The 19473-nt window shown below is 46.7% G+C and overlaps 1 protein-coding gene across 2 annotated transcripts in view; it reads right to left on the bottom strand.

Annotated features, from left to right (window-relative positions):
* LOC142574256 (uncharacterized) overlaps positions 1 to 19473 on the bottom strand; it is a 157047-nt gene that overhangs the window by 117391 nt on the left and 20183 nt on the right. For both annotated transcript variants that reach the window (XM_075683384.1, XM_075683385.1), the window contains exon 4: positions 5528 to 5634. In XM_075683384.1, the coding sequence (XP_075539499.1) occupies positions 5528 to 5634 (107 nt within the window). The remainder of the gene's footprint in view (positions 1 to 5527; positions 5635 to 19473) is intronic.

Raw genomic sequence — 19473 nt, 5'->3', positions numbered from 1 at the left:
CGATACCACGCTGTTCAGCATTTAGGGTGTCCATTTTGTCCGGCAATCATGTTCAACCCAGTGTATGAGAGCATTAAAGAAAATTTATCCTCACACATGCATACCACTTCTGTAAATGAAAGATGCCACTCTGCTACGCGCAAGCCTCGCAGATAATGAACCGAACCATTATTGCGACTCGCACTCGTGCATTAGAAATGCGAAGATACAATGGGATACACAAATGCGAAGATACACCTTGATGAAGGGCAAAAAGTGTCACTGGAAACAAAGTTCACTGCACGTATACACGAAACCTCGCAACAAGATATTTAAGTATACGTATACGTCTCCAATAAATCTACGTATCTAAGAAAAAAAATTACCGACGATTACGTTACTTCCTCTTGCGAAATTTGAGCGCAGCAAATAAGCTGTTTCACCTTTTCGATAGATTGAGGCAAAGAAATCGAGCAACACATGTATGCGCTATCACAGAATTTCTTTTTATTTTTCACACGCATTCCTTTAGCAAAGACTCCACTAGGTAAGCTTCTGCTTCGGCGGCACGCACCTCTGGATTCTGACGGCGACGGCGCTGGGCCTCTGCTCTGGCAGCTCGTTTAGCAGCAGCAGCAGCAGCAGCAGCAGCAGACGGAGGACTTCCATCGGTCGTCTCGCTCATGGCTCAGAAAGAACTGGCAGATAATTTCGCAGTGGCGAACGGCAGCGGCAATTTCGGCTCGGGCGGTGCACATATACAGATCCGCCGCCACCGATCTGGCTCTCTGATTGCCACCGCACAGGGCGAACGGCAGCGGCAATTTCGGCTCGGGCGGTGCACATATACAGATCCGCCGCCACCGATCTGGCTCTCTGATTGCCACCGCACAGGGGTTGCATTGGAGGAGGAGCGAAGAAAGGAATTAAGTTCGAGCCGGCGCTTTGACAACCGGAGACTCGCAGGAAGAGGGGGGAGGGGGGCGGCGTGTACACCCAGCGGCAAACGATGGGGGCAGAAGCGCACGCAGCAAGCGGACAACACGATAAAGGGAGGAGGGAAGAGATAGCAGCGACTGACTGATGCCGCTGACGCCGATAGTGAGTCAACCCCAGCTGCGGAGTTGGTTTCAGGGACAACGCCGCCGATGCCGACACAAACAATATGATACCCTCGCTTCCGCAGCGCTAAGAACCAGGTCTAGCCGTGGGAAGGTGGTCACGTATTCGTCGACGTGCCGGGGCCTACGTGAAATAACCGGCGCGTCGGCAACTGAAGAGCACCCTATCCGCCACACAAGAACAGGGGGGGGGGGGGGGGCCCTTTCCTCCTCTTTCTGCATGGCGGCGACGGTGTTCTATGCAGTCACGTTATCTTGACTCTCTAGCGGCGTCAGCGGCATCCAGCGGTATCAGTCGGTCGCTGCTAGCGCTGGGGGGATGAAAGGGGGGCGGAGCTGGTTACGAGGCCGACGACAACGCCGACGACGACGCGAAACCCAGGAACGGACGCCAAAGAGCTGCGCTCTAAAAGTCGCTGTATATAATGCGTCAAACCAGGCAAATAAACTTGTTGCGCGATCACAGATTCACAGAATCCTAGATTCCTCCCCAATTCCATCCACTCCCCCTCCATGTATCGCGCGCGACGCGCTTGCTCCCCGCCTTTCTCTTTTGCGCACACACGACTGAGCCACCATCGTCGGCTCAGCCATTCCTACCCACCCCTACTCTTCCACTCGCACATACAGCATGCGGCACGCGGTCACAATGTTATCACCCTTAGACTTTATACGAAACATGAGGGCGACGGCGACGGCAGGAATGCGCCTGGAGTGTCCATATAATTGCTATCGCAATAATATAATAAGAGTATCTGGCAACTGAAGCGTCCCGCGGCTCATTACTTTCCACAAAAGAAGTAACAAAATCGAACTTTCACCATGCGATAATTCGCTGCGCCGCAAAATGTTTTTTTTTTCTTTCTGTGGGGCGGGGGCACCGAAATGAAAAAGCGCATAGGAAAGTATGTTGGCCACAATCGAATGCCTACTTTGGGCACCTAATGTGGCTACGGAAGGAATATCGGAGAAAACATGAGACGCTTGGTCCACTGAGAACCAACCATACGCATACAGCTCGGTATCCTACACAGGCGAGACAAGACTTTCCGGTGTTCTGCAAAAGCGAACGCGGTGCAATCCGTCCTGTCCCCACAGTGATGGCGGCGAGCGACCATTGTTTCTTTTTCTCGTCTGCTAGCCAGAAAGTGTACAAAACTCTGCCAGGCGAAAATCCACTCGGCCGGAGAAAACAGAACGCGAACCGAAGTGCGCCGCGCGGTCGTCGGCGCCACGCGAGAATAGCGTATGTGCTCTGGCTGGCTCTGGCAGCCCGCGGGTATGCTAGCGAGAACAAAAAAAAATTGAAGAGGCTCAATGTGTCCTCGCGAATAAAAGTCAAAATAGAAAAAATAAATAAGAACGTAGTTACCTAGGCTGGCTTTAGTGTTTTGACATGGATGTTTGGCGTGGGTTAAAAAAAATGTTGATATTTTTTTTATGTGACATGGCCGCACAAATGAACCACCACAACGCTTCGTCTCATTGAACCTCGCTGCGTGCTTTGTCAACTTGTCTGCTAGTGTGTTGATTTGACTTGTCTCGTTGTGTGTTCCGATGTAAGACTTTAGAAAAGTCAATGGACCTTTGGCGTCAAATGTTTATAACAACATTAAACCCACAAAGTTCCGCTATTGAAAATCTAAAGAACAACTTTGGAAATGTCAATGCACCTTTCACATCAAGAGTTTATGAGATTTATACCCATAAATTTTCGGAATTGACATCCATGCGCTCCATAGATTCCGCAGCCACAGCGAGATGCCGCGGCGAGCCCGCTCACCATCAAACCGCCCTTGAAACTTTGTGGTCGGAGGGGGCTGCTTGCCGTTATGTGACTCTCGGTGCATGGGCGTTGCCGCGAAATCCAGCCCGAGTTCGCTATCTTCGCGGTTAAATGTCTTTTCGAGCGTCAAAAAGGCATTCTAGACAAAATCCAGAATGATTTCCGGTGCCGCGGGTTGCTTTCGTCGGCGTTGCATGGACAGCACGAAAAAATTTGGGGGGGGCTGAAACCCATAAGCCCCCCCCCTGGCTACGCCCCTGGACTGCTCGTATCTCTACTGAATGAAATGCCTTTTCGTAATCTATGAAAGCCATGAAAAGAAGCTGATTTTACTCTGCAGATTTCTCGATTAGCTGATTGATTACATGGATCTGATCCATTGTTCAGTATCCCTTCCCGAAGCCTCTGGTTGACCTAACTCAATTGTTGCCGTCATTCTATTGGAAATTATCTCGGTTAATATGTTATACAATACTGGAAGCAAGCTAACGGGCCTTTGATTTTTCAATTCTTTAATGCCTTCCTTTTTTGTGGATTAGCATAATGTTGGCATTCTCCCTGTTCTCTGGGACCCTTGAAGTCATGAGACATTTCCTATGAAGGGCCGCAAGCTTTTCAAGCAAGATGTCTCCTACATCTTTGATTAAATTGACCGTCATTCCATCTTTTCCTGCAGGATTTCCTCGTTCCATGTCTTCTGAGCCCCTTCTAAATTCCTCGCAAGCTATAGAAGGAGCCTCTGTAACCTGCTATTACTACTTTCAATGTAGGTATCCCGGCTGCTGTGGGTATTGTACAGGTCAGTATAGAATTCTTCCACTGCTTTTACTACATCTTCGAAATTGCTGGTGATCTTACCCGGCTGATCTTTCAGTTCATACATCTTGGCTTGTCCTATGCCAAGCTTCTTCCTGACTGATTTCATGCTACGTCTGTCTATTACTGCTTCCTCAGTCTTTCTTACGCTATAACTTCGAATATCCTTTATTTTCTCCTTGTCGATCACTTTTGATAATTCCTCGAATTCTATCTGATCTATTGAGTTGGACACTTTCATTATTTGTCGTTTTTTATTAGGTCCTCTGTTAGTTAGGAGAGCTTACCTACTGGTTGCCTTGGTGCCATACCTCCCACTTCAATTGCTGCTTCTGAAGCCAGCCTAGTTACAGTTTCTTGCATTGGCTCTATGTCATCTTCATCTGTGCTAAGGCTGCATATTTGTTTCCAAGTGCCAACCTTAATTGGTCCGGTTTTATCCTTACTGCGTCTGAGTTGGCCTGTTGTTCACCAATTTTACTCTCTCTTCAAGTTCAGGTGAATCCTAGACCTCACTAAGCTATGATCACTGCCCTTTACCCTTCCTAACCCTTCTACATATTGCACTATGCTGGGATCAGCAGAAAGTAAGAGGTCGATTTCATTCCTTGTTTCACCATTAGGGCTTTTCCAGGTCCACTTTTTTTGCTAAGCTTTCTGGATAAGGTGCTCATTATCCGCAGCTTATTCCTTTCTGCAAATTTTACCAACATCTCTAGTGTTTCTAGAACCGACGCCGTAGTTGACGAGTGCTTGTTGACCAACCTCTAGCACAGGACACGACCGTTAGTCAGCACTGCATAAGCCTTACCAGTTCTTCTAACCTCACTAAGGTCGATGATATCCCAAACAATAACTGATTTTTACTCAGAGTCGTGCTAAATTACCCTCACTCGAAAGATTTCGGGTGTTAAAGTTTGCAAGGTTCAGTTTCCATTGGCGGCCTGTCCGGGTCCAAAGGTTCTTAGCACCCTCTGCTGCGGTACCGCCGCCTTAGTCAGCTGCTCCGCAGCTGCTGGAGACTGAGGGCCATGCGTTAATTGTAGAAATCATGAGGGAAGCAGCGACCGAATACTGCAGCAGGGAGGCCAATTCCTGTTCTGGCGAGGGAGTGTGTTTGCTCAAGCTTAGTGGGCCTTCCTAACTGCATTAGTATAGGCCCACTGGTTATCAGTGTTTTAGCCGGTTTGAGGAGCCACTCCAAGCCTGGAGATGCTTGAGTACTGGAGGTGGTGAATTCACGATAACGACATTCAGATTTTAAAAAAACTCGAGGATTCGAACTCCTTACTAAGACAGCCGAGCATGCTGGTTAGCTCGGTCAGATAGCCCTGCAGGCTGTGAGGCTGTCTTATAGTGGAGAATTTCATCCTGGAGGATCTTGCATGCCTAAAAATTTTCTTGATTTATAATAACGTGCATGATGCGCTCGCATCGACCACAAAAGGGGGCATCTAAATAGGCACGCCTCAGCAGCATGCTTCGCAAGTTACTGCAGCCCATTTCGTAAATATTACATACCTAACAATTTCCTTGATTTATCCGCGAAAGGTGTTTTGCTAGTCACGATAAGTAACACAATATATATTGATTTATAAACTGTTCTGACCTCGTAGTTCCGGAATCTCACGTACTCAGGTGGTCTCACTTTCACAAGGGATAAATTATGAGCTTTTAACTTCCCCCAAATTTAAACATGTATTAATTGTAAAGCAGCAACATAAGTTTCTGAAAAACGCACTCATGGGTTTCATTACGACACATCTAAATAGGATTAGACATAGTCGGTAGACCTGCACATAAAAGAGAAAACCGAGCAGCTTACTCCTGTTCCCTCGACAAGTGCGTGATTTGCAACAAAATGGAAATGGCCGCTTCTCCAAGTCGGTTCTTGCGCTGCATGAGCTATCATCCGAGGCAGTAGCCGCGCACCTGCGCAGGGGAGAACATGAAACAGGTATGTTAATTTCTCAGTGTGAGCCTAAATTGAACTGCTACCCAAGAGAGAGAGAGGGGGGGGTATAAGGAAGGCAGGTATGTTAACCAGTCAAGGGTCTAGTTGGCTACCCTACGCTGATGGAAGGGAGAAGGGGGAGAGAGAATGGAGATAGATAAGTGCACACACAGTACTTCAGCCACCGCCGCTCGTGCAAACCAGACGTTCTCAGAAAGCCCAAAAGTGCCTTCAGTGCCTTCTGAGCCAATGATCGGTGGGGACGGTGCTCTAGTAAAGTTTGTTCGTTCAGAGGATGACCATCTAGTTTCCTGAATGTGTTGGACAAAGATTCTCTTTCTGCTTGAAATTGAGGACAGTGGCACAATATGTGGTCAATGTTCTCTTCGCATCCGCAAACATCACATGCAGGACTATCAGCCATTCCAATTAGTGCTAAGTAAGCTTTCATGAAGGCAACTCCTAGCCGCAACTGACACAGAAGAGAGGCTTTGCGTCGGTTCAGCCCGGCCGGAGGTCTGAGTTGCAGTGAAGGGTTTAGTCTGTGCAGTCTGCTGCGCCTTGTATGTGCGGTATTCTACGCTGCTAAGGAGAGCGTGTCTGCTAGAATGCGAAGTTGTCTCGCAGAGTCGGTCCTTCAGAGAGGAATTGGGACGCGGCGATCTTTGCTTATAGCGACAGATGGGCCATACAATACCAATTACCCCTAAAACGCCAGACAATCATTTGTTCTGGGTAGCGTGCGTCTGTATGCTCGTCTTCGTCAATTGGCAATACCTAAAATGTCCGTGCGTTCCTCTTCCCTCGTCACTAAATCACTTTAACTGCCTTACTTTAAGTATGCTAGGGCGCGGTCGCCACTATAGCATGTTGCTGGGTGAAGACGCATCGTGAGGCCCAACCAGACTCTTGGCTGGTTAACATCCCTACCTTCCTTATCTCTCTCTCTATCTTTCTCTCACTCAACAACAGCACCCCGTGTGTCCGTATGCACGTTCCTGTAACCTAGCGTTTAGGACCCGGACCGTATTATGCACTGGACCGGTGCAGGCTTTTTGAGCAATGCACTGGTTTGTGCTGCAAGACTTCTTAGTGTGAGCACGCCACAGGTTACAGCACTTCATGGCCGTGCGCGTGACCGCGCTTTTTTGGTTTGCTGCTCAGGAATTGCGAAGTTTTCTCTCATTAGATTCATTTGTAAAGGAAAGGATTATTTTTCCTCTTCTATCCACTTTGCGAGTGTTGACTGCTGTGGTGTAAACAACTTGGGCCAGTGTTTACGCGTTACTGTACATTTACAACTGGGTATATAGACAACTTGGTTCATTATTCATGTGCAACTGGTCATCAGGCACAGGATATGTGAACATATTTGGCGATGTTTCGAGAATGGGTGAGTGGTACTGGGTAGGTAGCCGAATAGAGAGCGCACTGACCGAGAGCTTTGACATATACGGAAATTAAAAAGAGGAGGCAACAAAAAATTCAAGCCGGTAACAAAAGTATCTTACTGTGGAGAAAAACATCGGCAGAACCCATCTTACGATGACTGTCGACCACAATGCGTTTACCACTGAATGAATATGGCGACACAATGTATCGCCACCGCCTAAACGAGTTATACATGAGGCGTGAACTGCAGCAAGACTCCTGCTTTCGCATTTCCCTAAGAACACTTTTTGACATCTAGCGGCGCCGCCTCGAAGCCTGCACGTGGCGTCCGAAATACATGGCGTGGCAGTGCGTGCGAACGCTGAGAAATGTCATGTGCGGCAACCGGGCTTTTTCTTGACACGTTGCGCTATTTATTGCCGCTGCCAAGAAGTCCACAGGTGGCGCCGCAGACGAAAATAGTGGAGCACCGGTGCCTGGGAACGCCTAGAATTGTTCTCTCGCTTGCCGCACGCCCAATGTCCCATGCCCAGTGACCCAAGTTGGCGGGAAGTTCATGTAAGAGTGGCACATGCCCACTGCTTTCATGGTGCGGCTCACTGAAGCGTTGGCGCGAAAGATGTTCACTGACAAGTGGCGCATACCCAGTGCATGTGTGTTGCAGCATGCTAAATTGTCGCCGTGCTGTGCTTGAGGAACCCGTATGACGTGGATTCGATTCCGCCCAGCATCGGATAAATTTAAAGGCTCTTTTTTGTCATTGTAGAGCGGCGCATTCTCAGTGGCACATATCTAGTTACCCAAGTAGGGGTCGAAGACGTTCACTGTAGAGAGGCACACGCCTACTGGTACATAATGCCCAGCAATCCAAGTTGGCATCAAAGAGGTTGACTGAAGACCAGCACAGAGCGAATGGCACATACATTGACGTTGTTTGACTCCATGTAGGCATCGTAGAGTTTCATTGAAGAGTAGTACATACCCTGTCCGTCCTGTACACTGACCCATGTCGGCGTAGAAGAGGTTTGTTGAAGAGATGCCCACATGTAACATTACCACATACTCAGTGACCCATGTTTGTCAGATGGTAGGTTTCGATTCCTGTCCCCTCAGCACAGTAGGCCGTTGCGATACTCATCCCATCATAGACTAACCAGTGACCCAGGTTGGCGGGAAAACTGTTGGAGAATGATACACAGGCGGCAGACGTACAGCTGTTTACGGGAAGTGCGTAAAGGGCCCTAAGAATGCTAACGCATCAAAATTAACTTGCCAAAACGGAACCCAAGTGTCCATGGGAAGAGGAGAGCTCAGCCACATAGAAGTGCAGATATATAACTGAACCACAAAGATTCGCTTATGACTGATTAAACGAAACATGCACGGAATCTGCCAATTTTTATAACTGAGGAAGATTTCTAACGTTTTCTGAACGATGAGGCATCAAAAGCGGGCATCTCATTCTGCTTTTGCTGGAAGAGGCTTTCCTAACTTCACAATGTCGGTTCCGTAGCGGTGGACACGGACGATCGGAAGGACGAACAAAGCGACAGATGCTAATGAATGAAGCGATACGACTATATATATATATATATATATATATATATATATATATATATATATATATATATATATATATATATATATATATATATGGTGCAGCGGTGGCGTAGAGGTAGAACACCCGCCTCGCGTGCAAGAGGTCCGTGTTCGAATCCCGGTGCCGGCAATTTTTCACCGGATTAAAAAAAAATGCACGTGATGATAAAATTGCATAAACAGGCCTCGAGAGCGGCCTGATCCCGGCGACCAAAACCGGTAACGCACTCCCTCACCAAAGCAGGATTGGCCACCCTGGTGCAGTACTTGGCCACAACCTCCCATATGAACAGAACAATCAAACCCCGGCCCTCAGTCCCCAGCAGCTGCGAAGCAACTGACCACGGCGGCGGTCAGACCTGCGGCGCAGCAGAGGGTGCTAAGAATCCCTGGCTCCGGACAGGCCGCCATTGGAATATGAACCTGGCAACGTTCAACGCTAGAACGTTATCTAGTGAGGCGAGTCCAGCAGTGCTATTGAACGAATGAGAAGGCAGTAAATGGGATATAATAGGGCTCAGTGAAGCTAGGAGGCCAAAAGAAGCATATACAGTGCTAAAAAGCGGGCACGTCCTGTGCTACCGGGGCTTAGCGGAGAGACGGGAACTAGGAGTCGGATTCCTGATTAATAAGAATATAGCTGGTAACATACAGGAATTCTATAGCATTAACGAGAGGGCGGCAGGTCTTGTTGTGAAACTTAATAAGAGCTACAAAATGAAGCTTGTACAAATCTACGCCCCTACATCCAGGCATGATGACCAGGAAGTCGAAAGCCTCCATAAAGACGTCGAATCGGCGATGGGTAGAGTGAAAACAAGATACACTATACTAATGGGCGACTTTTAATGCCAACGTAGGCAAGAAGCAGGCTGGAGACAAGGCAGTGGGGGAATATGGCATAGGCACTAGGAATAGCAGGGGAGAGTTATTAGTAGAGTTTGCGGAACAGAATAATATGCGGATAATGAATACCTCCTTCCGCAAGCGGGATAGCCGAAAGTGGACGTGGAGGAGCCCGAACGGCGAGACTAAAAATGAAATACACCTCATACTCTGCGCTAACCCTGTATCATACAAGATGTAGACGTGCTCGGCAAGGTGCGCTGCAGTACCACAGGATGTTAAGAACTCGAATTAGCCTAGACCTGAGGAGGGAACGGAAGAAACTGGTACATAAGAAGCCGATTAATGAGTTAGCGGTAAGAGGGACAATAGAGTAATTCCAGATCAAGCTACAGAACAGGTATTCGGCTTTAACTCAGGAAGAGGACCTTAGTGTTGAAGCAATGAACGACAATCTTGTGGGCATCATTAAGGAGTGTGCAATGGAAGTCGGTGGTAACTCCGTCAGGCAGGATACCAGTAAACTATCGCAGGAGACGAAAGATCTGATCAGGAAACGCCAATGTATGAAAGCCTCCAACCCTACAGCTAGAATAGAACTGGCAGAACTTTCGAAGTTAATCAACAAACGTAAGACAGCTGACATAAGGAAGTATAATATGGACAGAATTGAACATGCTCTCAGGAACGGGGGAAGCCTAAAAGCAGTGAAGAAGAAACTAGGAATTGGCAAGAATCAGTTGTATGCGTTAAGAGACAAAGCCGGCAATATCATTACTAATATGGATCAGATAGTTCAAATGGCTGAGGAGTTCTATAGAGATTTATACAGCACCAGTGACACCCACGACAATAATGGAAGAGAACATAGTCTAGAGGAATTAAAAATCCCACAGGTAACGCCGGAAGAAGTAAAGAAAGCCTTGAGAGATATGCGAAGGGGGAAGGCAGCTGGGAAGGATCAGGTAACAGCAGATTTGTTGAAGGATGGTGGACAGATTGTTCTAGAGAAACTGACAAACCTGTATACGCAATGCCTCATGACTTTGAGCGTACCGGAATCTTGGAAGAACGCTAGCATAATCCTAATCCATAAGAAAGGGGACGCCGAAGACTTGAAAAATTATAGACCGATCAGCTTACTGACAGTTGCCTACAAACTATTTACTAAGGTAATCGCAAATAGAATCAGGAACACCTTAGATTTCTGTCAAGCAAAGGACCAGGCAGGATTCCGTAAAGGCTACTCAACAATAGACCATATTCACGCTATCAATCAGGTGATAGAGAAATGTGCGGAATATAACCAACCCTTATATATAGCTTTCATTGATTACGAGAAAGCGTTTGATTCTGTCGAAACCTCAGCAGTCATGGAGGCCATACGGAACCAGGGTGTTGACGAGCCATGTGTAAAAATACTGAGAGATATCTATAGCGGCTCCACAGCAACCGTAGTCCTCCATAAAGAAAGCAACAAAATCCCAATAAAGAAAGGCGTCAGGCAGGGAGATACGATCTCTCCAATCCTTTTCACAGCGTGTTTACAGGAGGTATTCAAAGAGCTGGATTGGGAAGAATTGGGGATAGAAGTTAATGGAGCATACCTTAGTAACTTGAGATTCACTGATGATATTGCCTTTCTTAGTAACTCAGGGGACCAATTGCAACGCATGCTCACTGACCTGGAGAGGCAAAGCAGAAGAGTGGGTCTAAAAATTAATCTGCTGAAAAAATAAGTAATGTTTAACAGTCTCGGAAGAGAACAGCACTTTACAATAGGTAGCGAGGCACTGGAAGTGGTAAGGGAATACATCTACTTAGGGCAGGTAGTGACGGCGGATCCGGATCATGAGACGGAGGTAATCAGAAGAATAAAAATAGGCTGGGGTGCGTTTGGCACGCAATGTCAGATCATGAACAGTAGGTTGCCGTTATCCCTCATGAGAAAAGTGTATAATAGCTGTGTCTTACCAGTACTCACCTACGGGGCAGATACCTGGAGGCTTACGAAAAGGGTTCTACTCAATTTGAGGACGGCGCAACGAGCTATGGAAAGAAGAATGACAGGTGTAACGTTAAGGGATAAGAAAAGAGCAGATTGGGTGAGGGAACAAACACGAGTTAATGACATCTTAGTTGAAATCAAGAAAAAGAAATGGGCATGGGCAGGACATGTAATGAGGAGGGAAGATAACCGATGGTCATTAAGGGTTACGGACTGGATTCCAAGGGAAGGGAAGCGTAGCAAGGGGCGGCAGAATGTTAGGTGGGCGAATAAGATTAAGAAGTTTGCAGGGACGACATGGCCACAATTAGTACATGACCGGGGTTGTTGGAGGAGTATGGGAGAGGCCTTTGCCCTGCAGTGGGCTTAACCAGGCTGATGATATATATATATATATATATATATATATATATATAACATTATTACCTCAGTCACCTATGAGTAACAGCGGCATAGCACTATGCTTTATCAGCCTCGAGCTCGAAAGTCAGCTCTGCCTTCGGGCAGGTTTGTCGTCTCAGTGATGTATGCGGTCGATACAAAGATTTTCATGCCGTAGACTTTTTCGAAGGTGACAAAGCCTTATTATGGGCATTCTTCAGCTGCTAAACGCTTGCCAACTGCAGCTACCATAGAACATTTTGATAGTGTTGTATACATAAGTGAAAGAAATCAGTAGCTAGAACATACACAAAATAAAGTTAAAAATCCGAGAATAAGAAGCATACGGAGCCCGCTATCATTTGTTACAAACGGATACCCAGCTCAACAAATCGCATCGCTGACCGGTCTTTGCAGCGGCTCGCGAGTCCCGAGGGAGGCAGGCAGACCACACCGTGGCAACTTAACAAGTAACAAAAGAGAAGTCGCAGTTTCGCCGGAAAGGCTAAGCATCGATTGCGACACCGAATTAGTAGACAGCTATACGAAGTGTAGGAATTCTAGTTTTATCGGCCGCATAAACTTGTAAACGTTCGCTTACCAACTAATTAACGAGCATACATGAGCACAAGCAAACGAGCACGTCTCACTCGAAGATCACGGAAATTTGCTGTCAAAACGCTGGAGTGAGGAAGCGCGGCAGCAGCAACGAGCAAATTGACCTTTGTGCGGCCTCACGCTTCAAGGCGAACTAAGCGGCCAGAATTTAGCGGCCACGAACCTATCCGGCCACGTCCCACCTTGACTATGTACTCATCCCAGATCACTTTAAGTTTAGGCCCACGAGGCCGCGACATACGCAGCAGCCGCCGGAGTTGAATGCCCCCCTCCCTCCCCTGCCTCCAGTGCCTTGCGCGTAACGGAAGATGGCGCGCTTCCTTCCCACCTTCCTTCCTTGCGCGCACGAGATAGAGCCGCCATCGTAGGCTCACCTTCGCACGCTTTTACTCGCAGACACAGCCTACGGCGCGCGGCGACGATGTTATCGCCCTTGGACTTTGTACGGAACACCACAGCGAAGACGACGGCAGAAATGCGTCTGGAATGTCCATATAATCCCTATTGCAATAAAACGTTTAATTAAATCGCTATGGAGCGGTCAGCTCTATGAGCTTCCGGAAGCTTCCTATGAGCTTCCTGGCACACACACTAGTTTGTGTTGAAGGCTGCTGATGGCTGACATCCGTTAGAGGGGCCGTTATAGAGTCTGGAACGCCCTCGATCAGTAGGGGACAGCGATGCTATCCGCGTATGCGGCCGCCGCTTGGTACATGGAAGACAAGGGCGCGACCGGAGACCTTTCGTTTGTTCGATACGCGTTCTTTTCGGTTGCCGCAACGTCACAAAGTGGGCAGTGTGAAAAATTTGTCATAATGGGGCGGAGAGAGCAGGCAATCGGCAAGCGGTGAACTCCCCGGAAGTTTATTGCCCTCGTTTGTCGTCTGCTCGCAGAGAGTATACTACAAAACGAAATGTTTCTCGTCTTCCAATGAATGAACTCCTTATCTAAAAAAATGTATTTTTTTTCTTCTCAAGGGGCCGAATCTTGTAAATGAACCGTTCAATTCGCCATTTACGTCACTAAATGGGCGACTCTTAAGCCGGAGGTGGAAGAAGGGGAGGACGCGACCAATAGACGAGACGGTGCCGCCTCTGAAATCTACGTCATCATATGACAAGCTCACCGGGGAACAGCAGAATGTTTCTGCTCGCTAATTAAATGTAAACTATAAATTAAATATTATACGGCAAGTTTTCAAGTATAAACGTGCTGTGCCGGGCGTTTCCGCGATTCTTGAAGTAATACATTAATGTCATTCTTTTTCATTCTCAGCTGACAGGCGATATCGCAAGCGTAAATGAGCTGGCAGAGTGCTGCGCTATGTCGCCTGCTACCAGGAGCTTGCACGATACACGCAGCAGAAATGAACTGCCAGCACTCCCTAAGTAGCGAGCGCAACAATACTATGAACCGGTACTTAGAGCCACCTTTACTAGCCGACTATTTAAATATTCCTTCATTTTTTTCGCCCTTCGTCATCGGCTCAGACATGACTCACTCGCCGCTGCGCTGCCGCCACCACTGCGATCTGCTACAGGGCGCGTCGCGTGATACAAGCAATGGAAATTGAAATCGAACATTACGATATACTGGCCGTGCATTACCTGCGTGAAGTAAAATGGAAGAGCGTGGTGCTGACGATGCGCGCTGTGCCTTGAAATTGAGGCACAAAGTGCGACATTCCAGAACTAGAGCAAAAATATATAGGGCAGCCAAATAAGAGATCTCAACAATATCTTCCCGTCTTGACGGTATAGTCGTGCAGAGTTTTATCAGCCGAACGAAGGAAGCGCTGTACCAGCCCAGGTTGAACCCTTCTGATTGCTGAATAGCGATCTGCGGGCTATTCACTTAGGCGATAGCACTGGGAATTCGATCTCACCATTCAAACATCTCCTTGGCACTGGCTTTGAAGGAGCGGTCACGAGAAAGCTGACCCAGCCCTTCTACCGGCTAACACAGTAATTGAGAGAGCAACTTCGTGAACAAGGTCGGCAGCGGTGGTCTAGGCCATTCTGGTGAATGCGTCGCTTCCGACCGACCTATGGGAGCTGCAGGCCGGTGGCGGTGAACCGCAGCGCGCAATTTCTTCATCTGCGTGGAATCACCGTTGGTACACATGCACCCCGACTCTCCTCCAGTTCTTAGCGTAGCCTGCAAGAGGTCTACTTAGAAAGCCGGCAGGGGCAGTGCAAATAATTATCCGTCATCTCTTCGAGCACATATTGCACTTCCATCCGTGATCGACACTGAAAGAACAACGCCAAGCAGGCGACAAGGGCAGGTAATAGCCTCCGCAGCAACCAGCGCATGCGCTCACGACGCCCGCATGTGTCCAGGGTCGCGAAAACGGCGAGCGCGGCCAGGGTCGCAAGCCAACAGCCGAGCCACAGCAACGGAACCCAAAGCGAACTACCCCTTCGCCGGTTCCGCTCTTAGTCAACCACGGGTGCGCTTTTGGGAAACACCTTCAGCTGTCAAAAACCTCAGGACACCAAACTGTTCAACTTTTGCAGTGTCCATTATGTCACGCAACCATGTTCAGCCCAGTGTATGCGAGCATTAAAGAACATTTATCCTCACAACTGTGTGTCACTTTTGTAAATGAGAGACGCCTGTGTGCTGCGCGCAGACCTCGCACATAATTAACCGAACCATTTTTGCGCGAGGTGGGTCGGCTCACTTTCATTTGACTCGCCCTCGTACATTAGAAATGCGAAGATACAATGGCATAAACAAATGCGAAGATACAGCTTGATAAAGGGCAAAAAAGTGTCACTGGAAACAAAGTTCACTGCACGTATACACAAAACCTCGCAATAAGATATTAAAATATACGTATAAGTTCCCAATAAATGTGCGTATCTAAGAAAAAACCCATGTGTATAGTGCGTCAAACAAGACAAATAACCATGTTGCGCAATCAAAGATTCACAGATGATAGAATCCTAAGTCCCGCCCCCTCCCCTCCATCCACTCCCCCTAATGTATCGCGCGCGACGGAAGACGGCGCGCTTCCTCCCCACTTTTCTCCCTTGCGCACACAATACTGAGCCACCATCCTCGGCTCACCCAGGCCACCCCCCACCCCTAACGGTTTATATATGCCTTTATTTCCATAAACATAGAATTCATGGGGGATTTAAGGAAAAAGTTGCTCGCAGCAACTTGATGGGCCTTAAACCCGGTCTCATGGCAACAGCAGAAGGCACAGGCACAGATTCAGGACTGACAAAAACAATACATAAGCAAAAAAATGACAAGTTGGCTTAGACATTATGCCAGCAAACAGAAATGCGATGTAAAAAAAACATTACAAAACCATAAAAAGACTACGTAATCCACAGTGTACACTAGAGCAACAAAAGCAGTGATAGAATCATTAACCAAGTAATCATGGTAAATGCGATATAGGACAAGAAGTGACATCTATGTTATTACATTTAAGCGTGTTTAACAGGCGTGGTAAGCGATGGTGCAACATTTGAAAAGCATAGTTCGTGCGAGGATGCGGCAAACACTAGTGTTCAGGTGACCGTGTACTGTATTCTGTTCTGTCCCTAATTAATTGCGATAACGACGTGATGTATGACTGGCTTTGTTATACTTCTTTACGATAGGCTAGTAACAGCCTGAACTCTAACAGAGAATGCAGTGTGAGTAATTTCAACTGTTTGAATAGAGGTGCAGTGTGAGCGTCTACTGATGCATTACAGATGCTACGTATTACCTTTTTTTTTTTTTTTTGAAGCAAGAATAACCGGTTTATGTTTGTAGCAGACGTCTTACTCCATACGAGACAGTAGTAGTGTACGTTACTCAGGAAGGGGTTGTACAAAATAAGTTTGACCTTGCGTGGCAGCGGTCTTAAACTGAAGATCGCCTCAGCGACATGCGCAAGTTCGCCTCCAAGGAAGTCGATGTGATCAGTCCATAACATATGGCTGTCAAAAAAGACAGCTAGCGTCTTCGCAGACTGAACAAGCTCAATTCATGGAGAACCTATTATAATGTCGGTCTCTAAGTTCACACCTTTATTTTTTGGTTGAAATAAAATAGCTTTCGTTTTGTCAGTGTTGATTTTTAAGCCATTATCCTGTGACCATCTCTGTATTTTTTCAAGAGCAGAGTTTGCCGTTGAAACCAGCCTTGCAATGTTGTTCGATGAAGAAAGCACCGTAGTATCATCTGCATAGATGATGTATTTAGGTTCACTATCGACAAGAACAAGGTCATTTACGTATATATTGAAAAGAAGGGGGCCCAATATGCTCCCTTGGGGAACACCAACTGTTACTTGCTTATATACTGGGAGCAGATGCCATTAATTTCAACAAGTTTATTCCGCTGATTTAAATAAGATTTCACTATATCCAAAGCAGTACCACGAATGCAGTAGTACTGTAGCTTCTTTAACAAAAGTTCATGGTTAATAGAGTCAAACGCTTTACTGAAGTCGATAAGAACCCCGAGCGTGAGCAGCTTGTTTTCAAAATTTCGCTATATTAGTTCCTTTTGTGCTAGTAACGCGAGCTGGTTTGACCGTCCCTTTCGGAAAGCACATTGACAGTCAGTGAACAGGTTATGTTTTTCAAAGAAATCTGAAATACGCCGAAATATTATTTTTCACGTGCTTTTGAATATACTGGAAGTATAGAAATCGATCTGTAATTAGATATCATAGTTTTATTACCTTTCTTAAACAGTGCAAGTACTTCAGCTGTCTGCATTTTGGCAGGAAATGCCCCAGATGTCAGGCAGAGGTTGTAAATGTATGCTAAAACAGGCGATATAATGTTCAAGACGTGCTTTACAGGTGCAATCTGTATGCCGTCAATGTCACACGACGTGGTATTACGTAACTCAGAAAATAAATGGACTAGCTCAGATTCAGTAGTAGGATGTAGAATATACTCTCGGGGCACCTGACCTGAACATAGCGGACGGCATTTGTATGGACACATAAACCAGCTGCAAAAAATTATTAAAACAATCAGGAAGCACTTCATCCGGGATGATAATGCCATCTTTAAAAATCTCAATATTTGCATGCGACGACGACGCTCGATTTAGCATAACATTTAATTTTACCAAGTTTTGCGACTATCATTTTGACAAGACATGAAGTATTCGTATTCATAAGAGGTCTTCGCTTTCCGAAGCTCATTTGTTAGCTCATTGATGTAGCGTTTAAATATGTGTAAATTGGTTATATTACGCGACTCAACAAACTTGTTGTAGAGCCTGTCCTTAAACTTTATTTTGCGAAAGAGGTCGACCGTTATCCACGATTTGCGAATGTGCGACGAACGCTTGCGTCTTGTTCGCAGAGGAAAGTTTTCCTGCTAACACGTGCTGAAAATACGCAGAAGTTCCTCATACGCTGATTGGGCACATTGTGCGGCATATACATCGCTCCAGTGAAGTAACTGAATCTGTCTGCGAAACGTTTCTAGACGGTTTGGTGTAATCACTTGGCTGGGGAAAAGTCGCTGTCCATTCTTTTCGGTTCACCGTTTGAGACAGAAGAAAACTGGTATATGGTCGCTCAGGTTACACGAAAGAACTCCGGCTTTTATGATAGCCGTTGAAGCATTGGTGATAAACAAATCCAGGCAAGTTGACGCGGCATAGGTTACTCGTGTTGGGACGGAGATAACGCTTGAGCAACCATGCGACTCAAGCAAGTTATGAAATTCCCGAGTTAAGCACGTGTCAGCTAGGAGATCAATGTTAAAGTCACCACCCCAGATGACGTCATACTTATACGTACAGACATATGCGAAGAAATTTTCGAGAAAGCTAAAGAAACGTACAATATTGCCTCCAGGTGGACGATAAAACACCGAGTAAACGCTTCTGCCACTGAGAATGGATAGAACTTCGTAGTCATCTGTCACACGTGAGAATTCTTCGATGTAGTCGACAATAATATTGTCACGAACAAGTAAGCTAACACTACCACCACGAGAGGTAGTCCTAAATTGGTTGAAACATTGATAGCCAGGTAGATGCCAAACAAGAGAACTGTGGTTGTACCACCTCTCACTCAGATAACATAACGAAATCGAAATTAAAATTGAGACTCCCAAAAAACACATCTAGCTCATTATGTTTGTTTCGAGCAGACTTGCAGTTTAAATGAAAACATTTAGTGGATAACCAGTGTTCCGAACCGATGAAGTCGAGTAATTCTGTAGGCGATACCCAATCTCCACATGGCATGGTGAACTGACGATATGCAGATTGACTCGTCATTTCGGACTCTTTAGATCACCTACATTATTTACCACATGGGCACTCGCACATAGAGCATTCGGCGCATGGTCGCGATTTTATCGCCCTTGGAGTTTATACGGAACATGAGGGCGACGGCAGGAATGCGCCTGCATGGAGTGTCCATATAATTCCTACCGCAATAATATAATAAGAGTATCCGGTAACTGAAGCGTCCCGTGGTCCATTACATTTCGCAAAAGTAGAGGTAACAAAATCGATCTTTCCCCATGCGACAATTCGCTGCGAAGCAACAATGTCTTTCTGTTATTTTGTGGGGCGGGGGCACCAAAGTGAAAAAAAAACTCAAAATAAAGCATGTTGGCCACAATCGAATGCCTACTTTGGGTACTTAATGTAGCTACCGAAGGAATATCGACGGAAACGTGAGGCACTTGGTCCACAGATAACCATACCCATACTGCTCGGTATCCTACTTTGGCAAGACAAGACTTTCCGGAGAGGTTGCGCTCAAGCGAACACGTTGCACTCCGTCGAGTCCTCACAGTGGGGACAGCGAGCGACCATTATTTCTTTTTATCGTCTGCTAGCCAGAAAGCGTCTAAAACTCTCCCAGACGTAAATCCTCTCGGCCAGAGGAAAACGAATGCGCACACAATTGGTCGTTCGGTGGTCGGGGCAGCACGAGAAAAACGCATGCGTGAAAAACGCAAGTTGGCTCTGGCAGCCCGC

The sequence above is a fragment of the Dermacentor variabilis genome, chromosome 3 (genome assembly GCF_050947875.1).
Source record: "Dermacentor variabilis isolate Ectoservices chromosome 3, ASM5094787v1, whole genome shotgun sequence".
NCBI classification, from domain to species: Eukaryota; Metazoa; Arthropoda; class Arachnida; order Ixodida; family Ixodidae; genus Dermacentor; species Dermacentor variabilis.
Note: the sequence above shows the minus strand (reverse complement) of the source record. Positions and strands in the feature narration are given on the sequence as shown.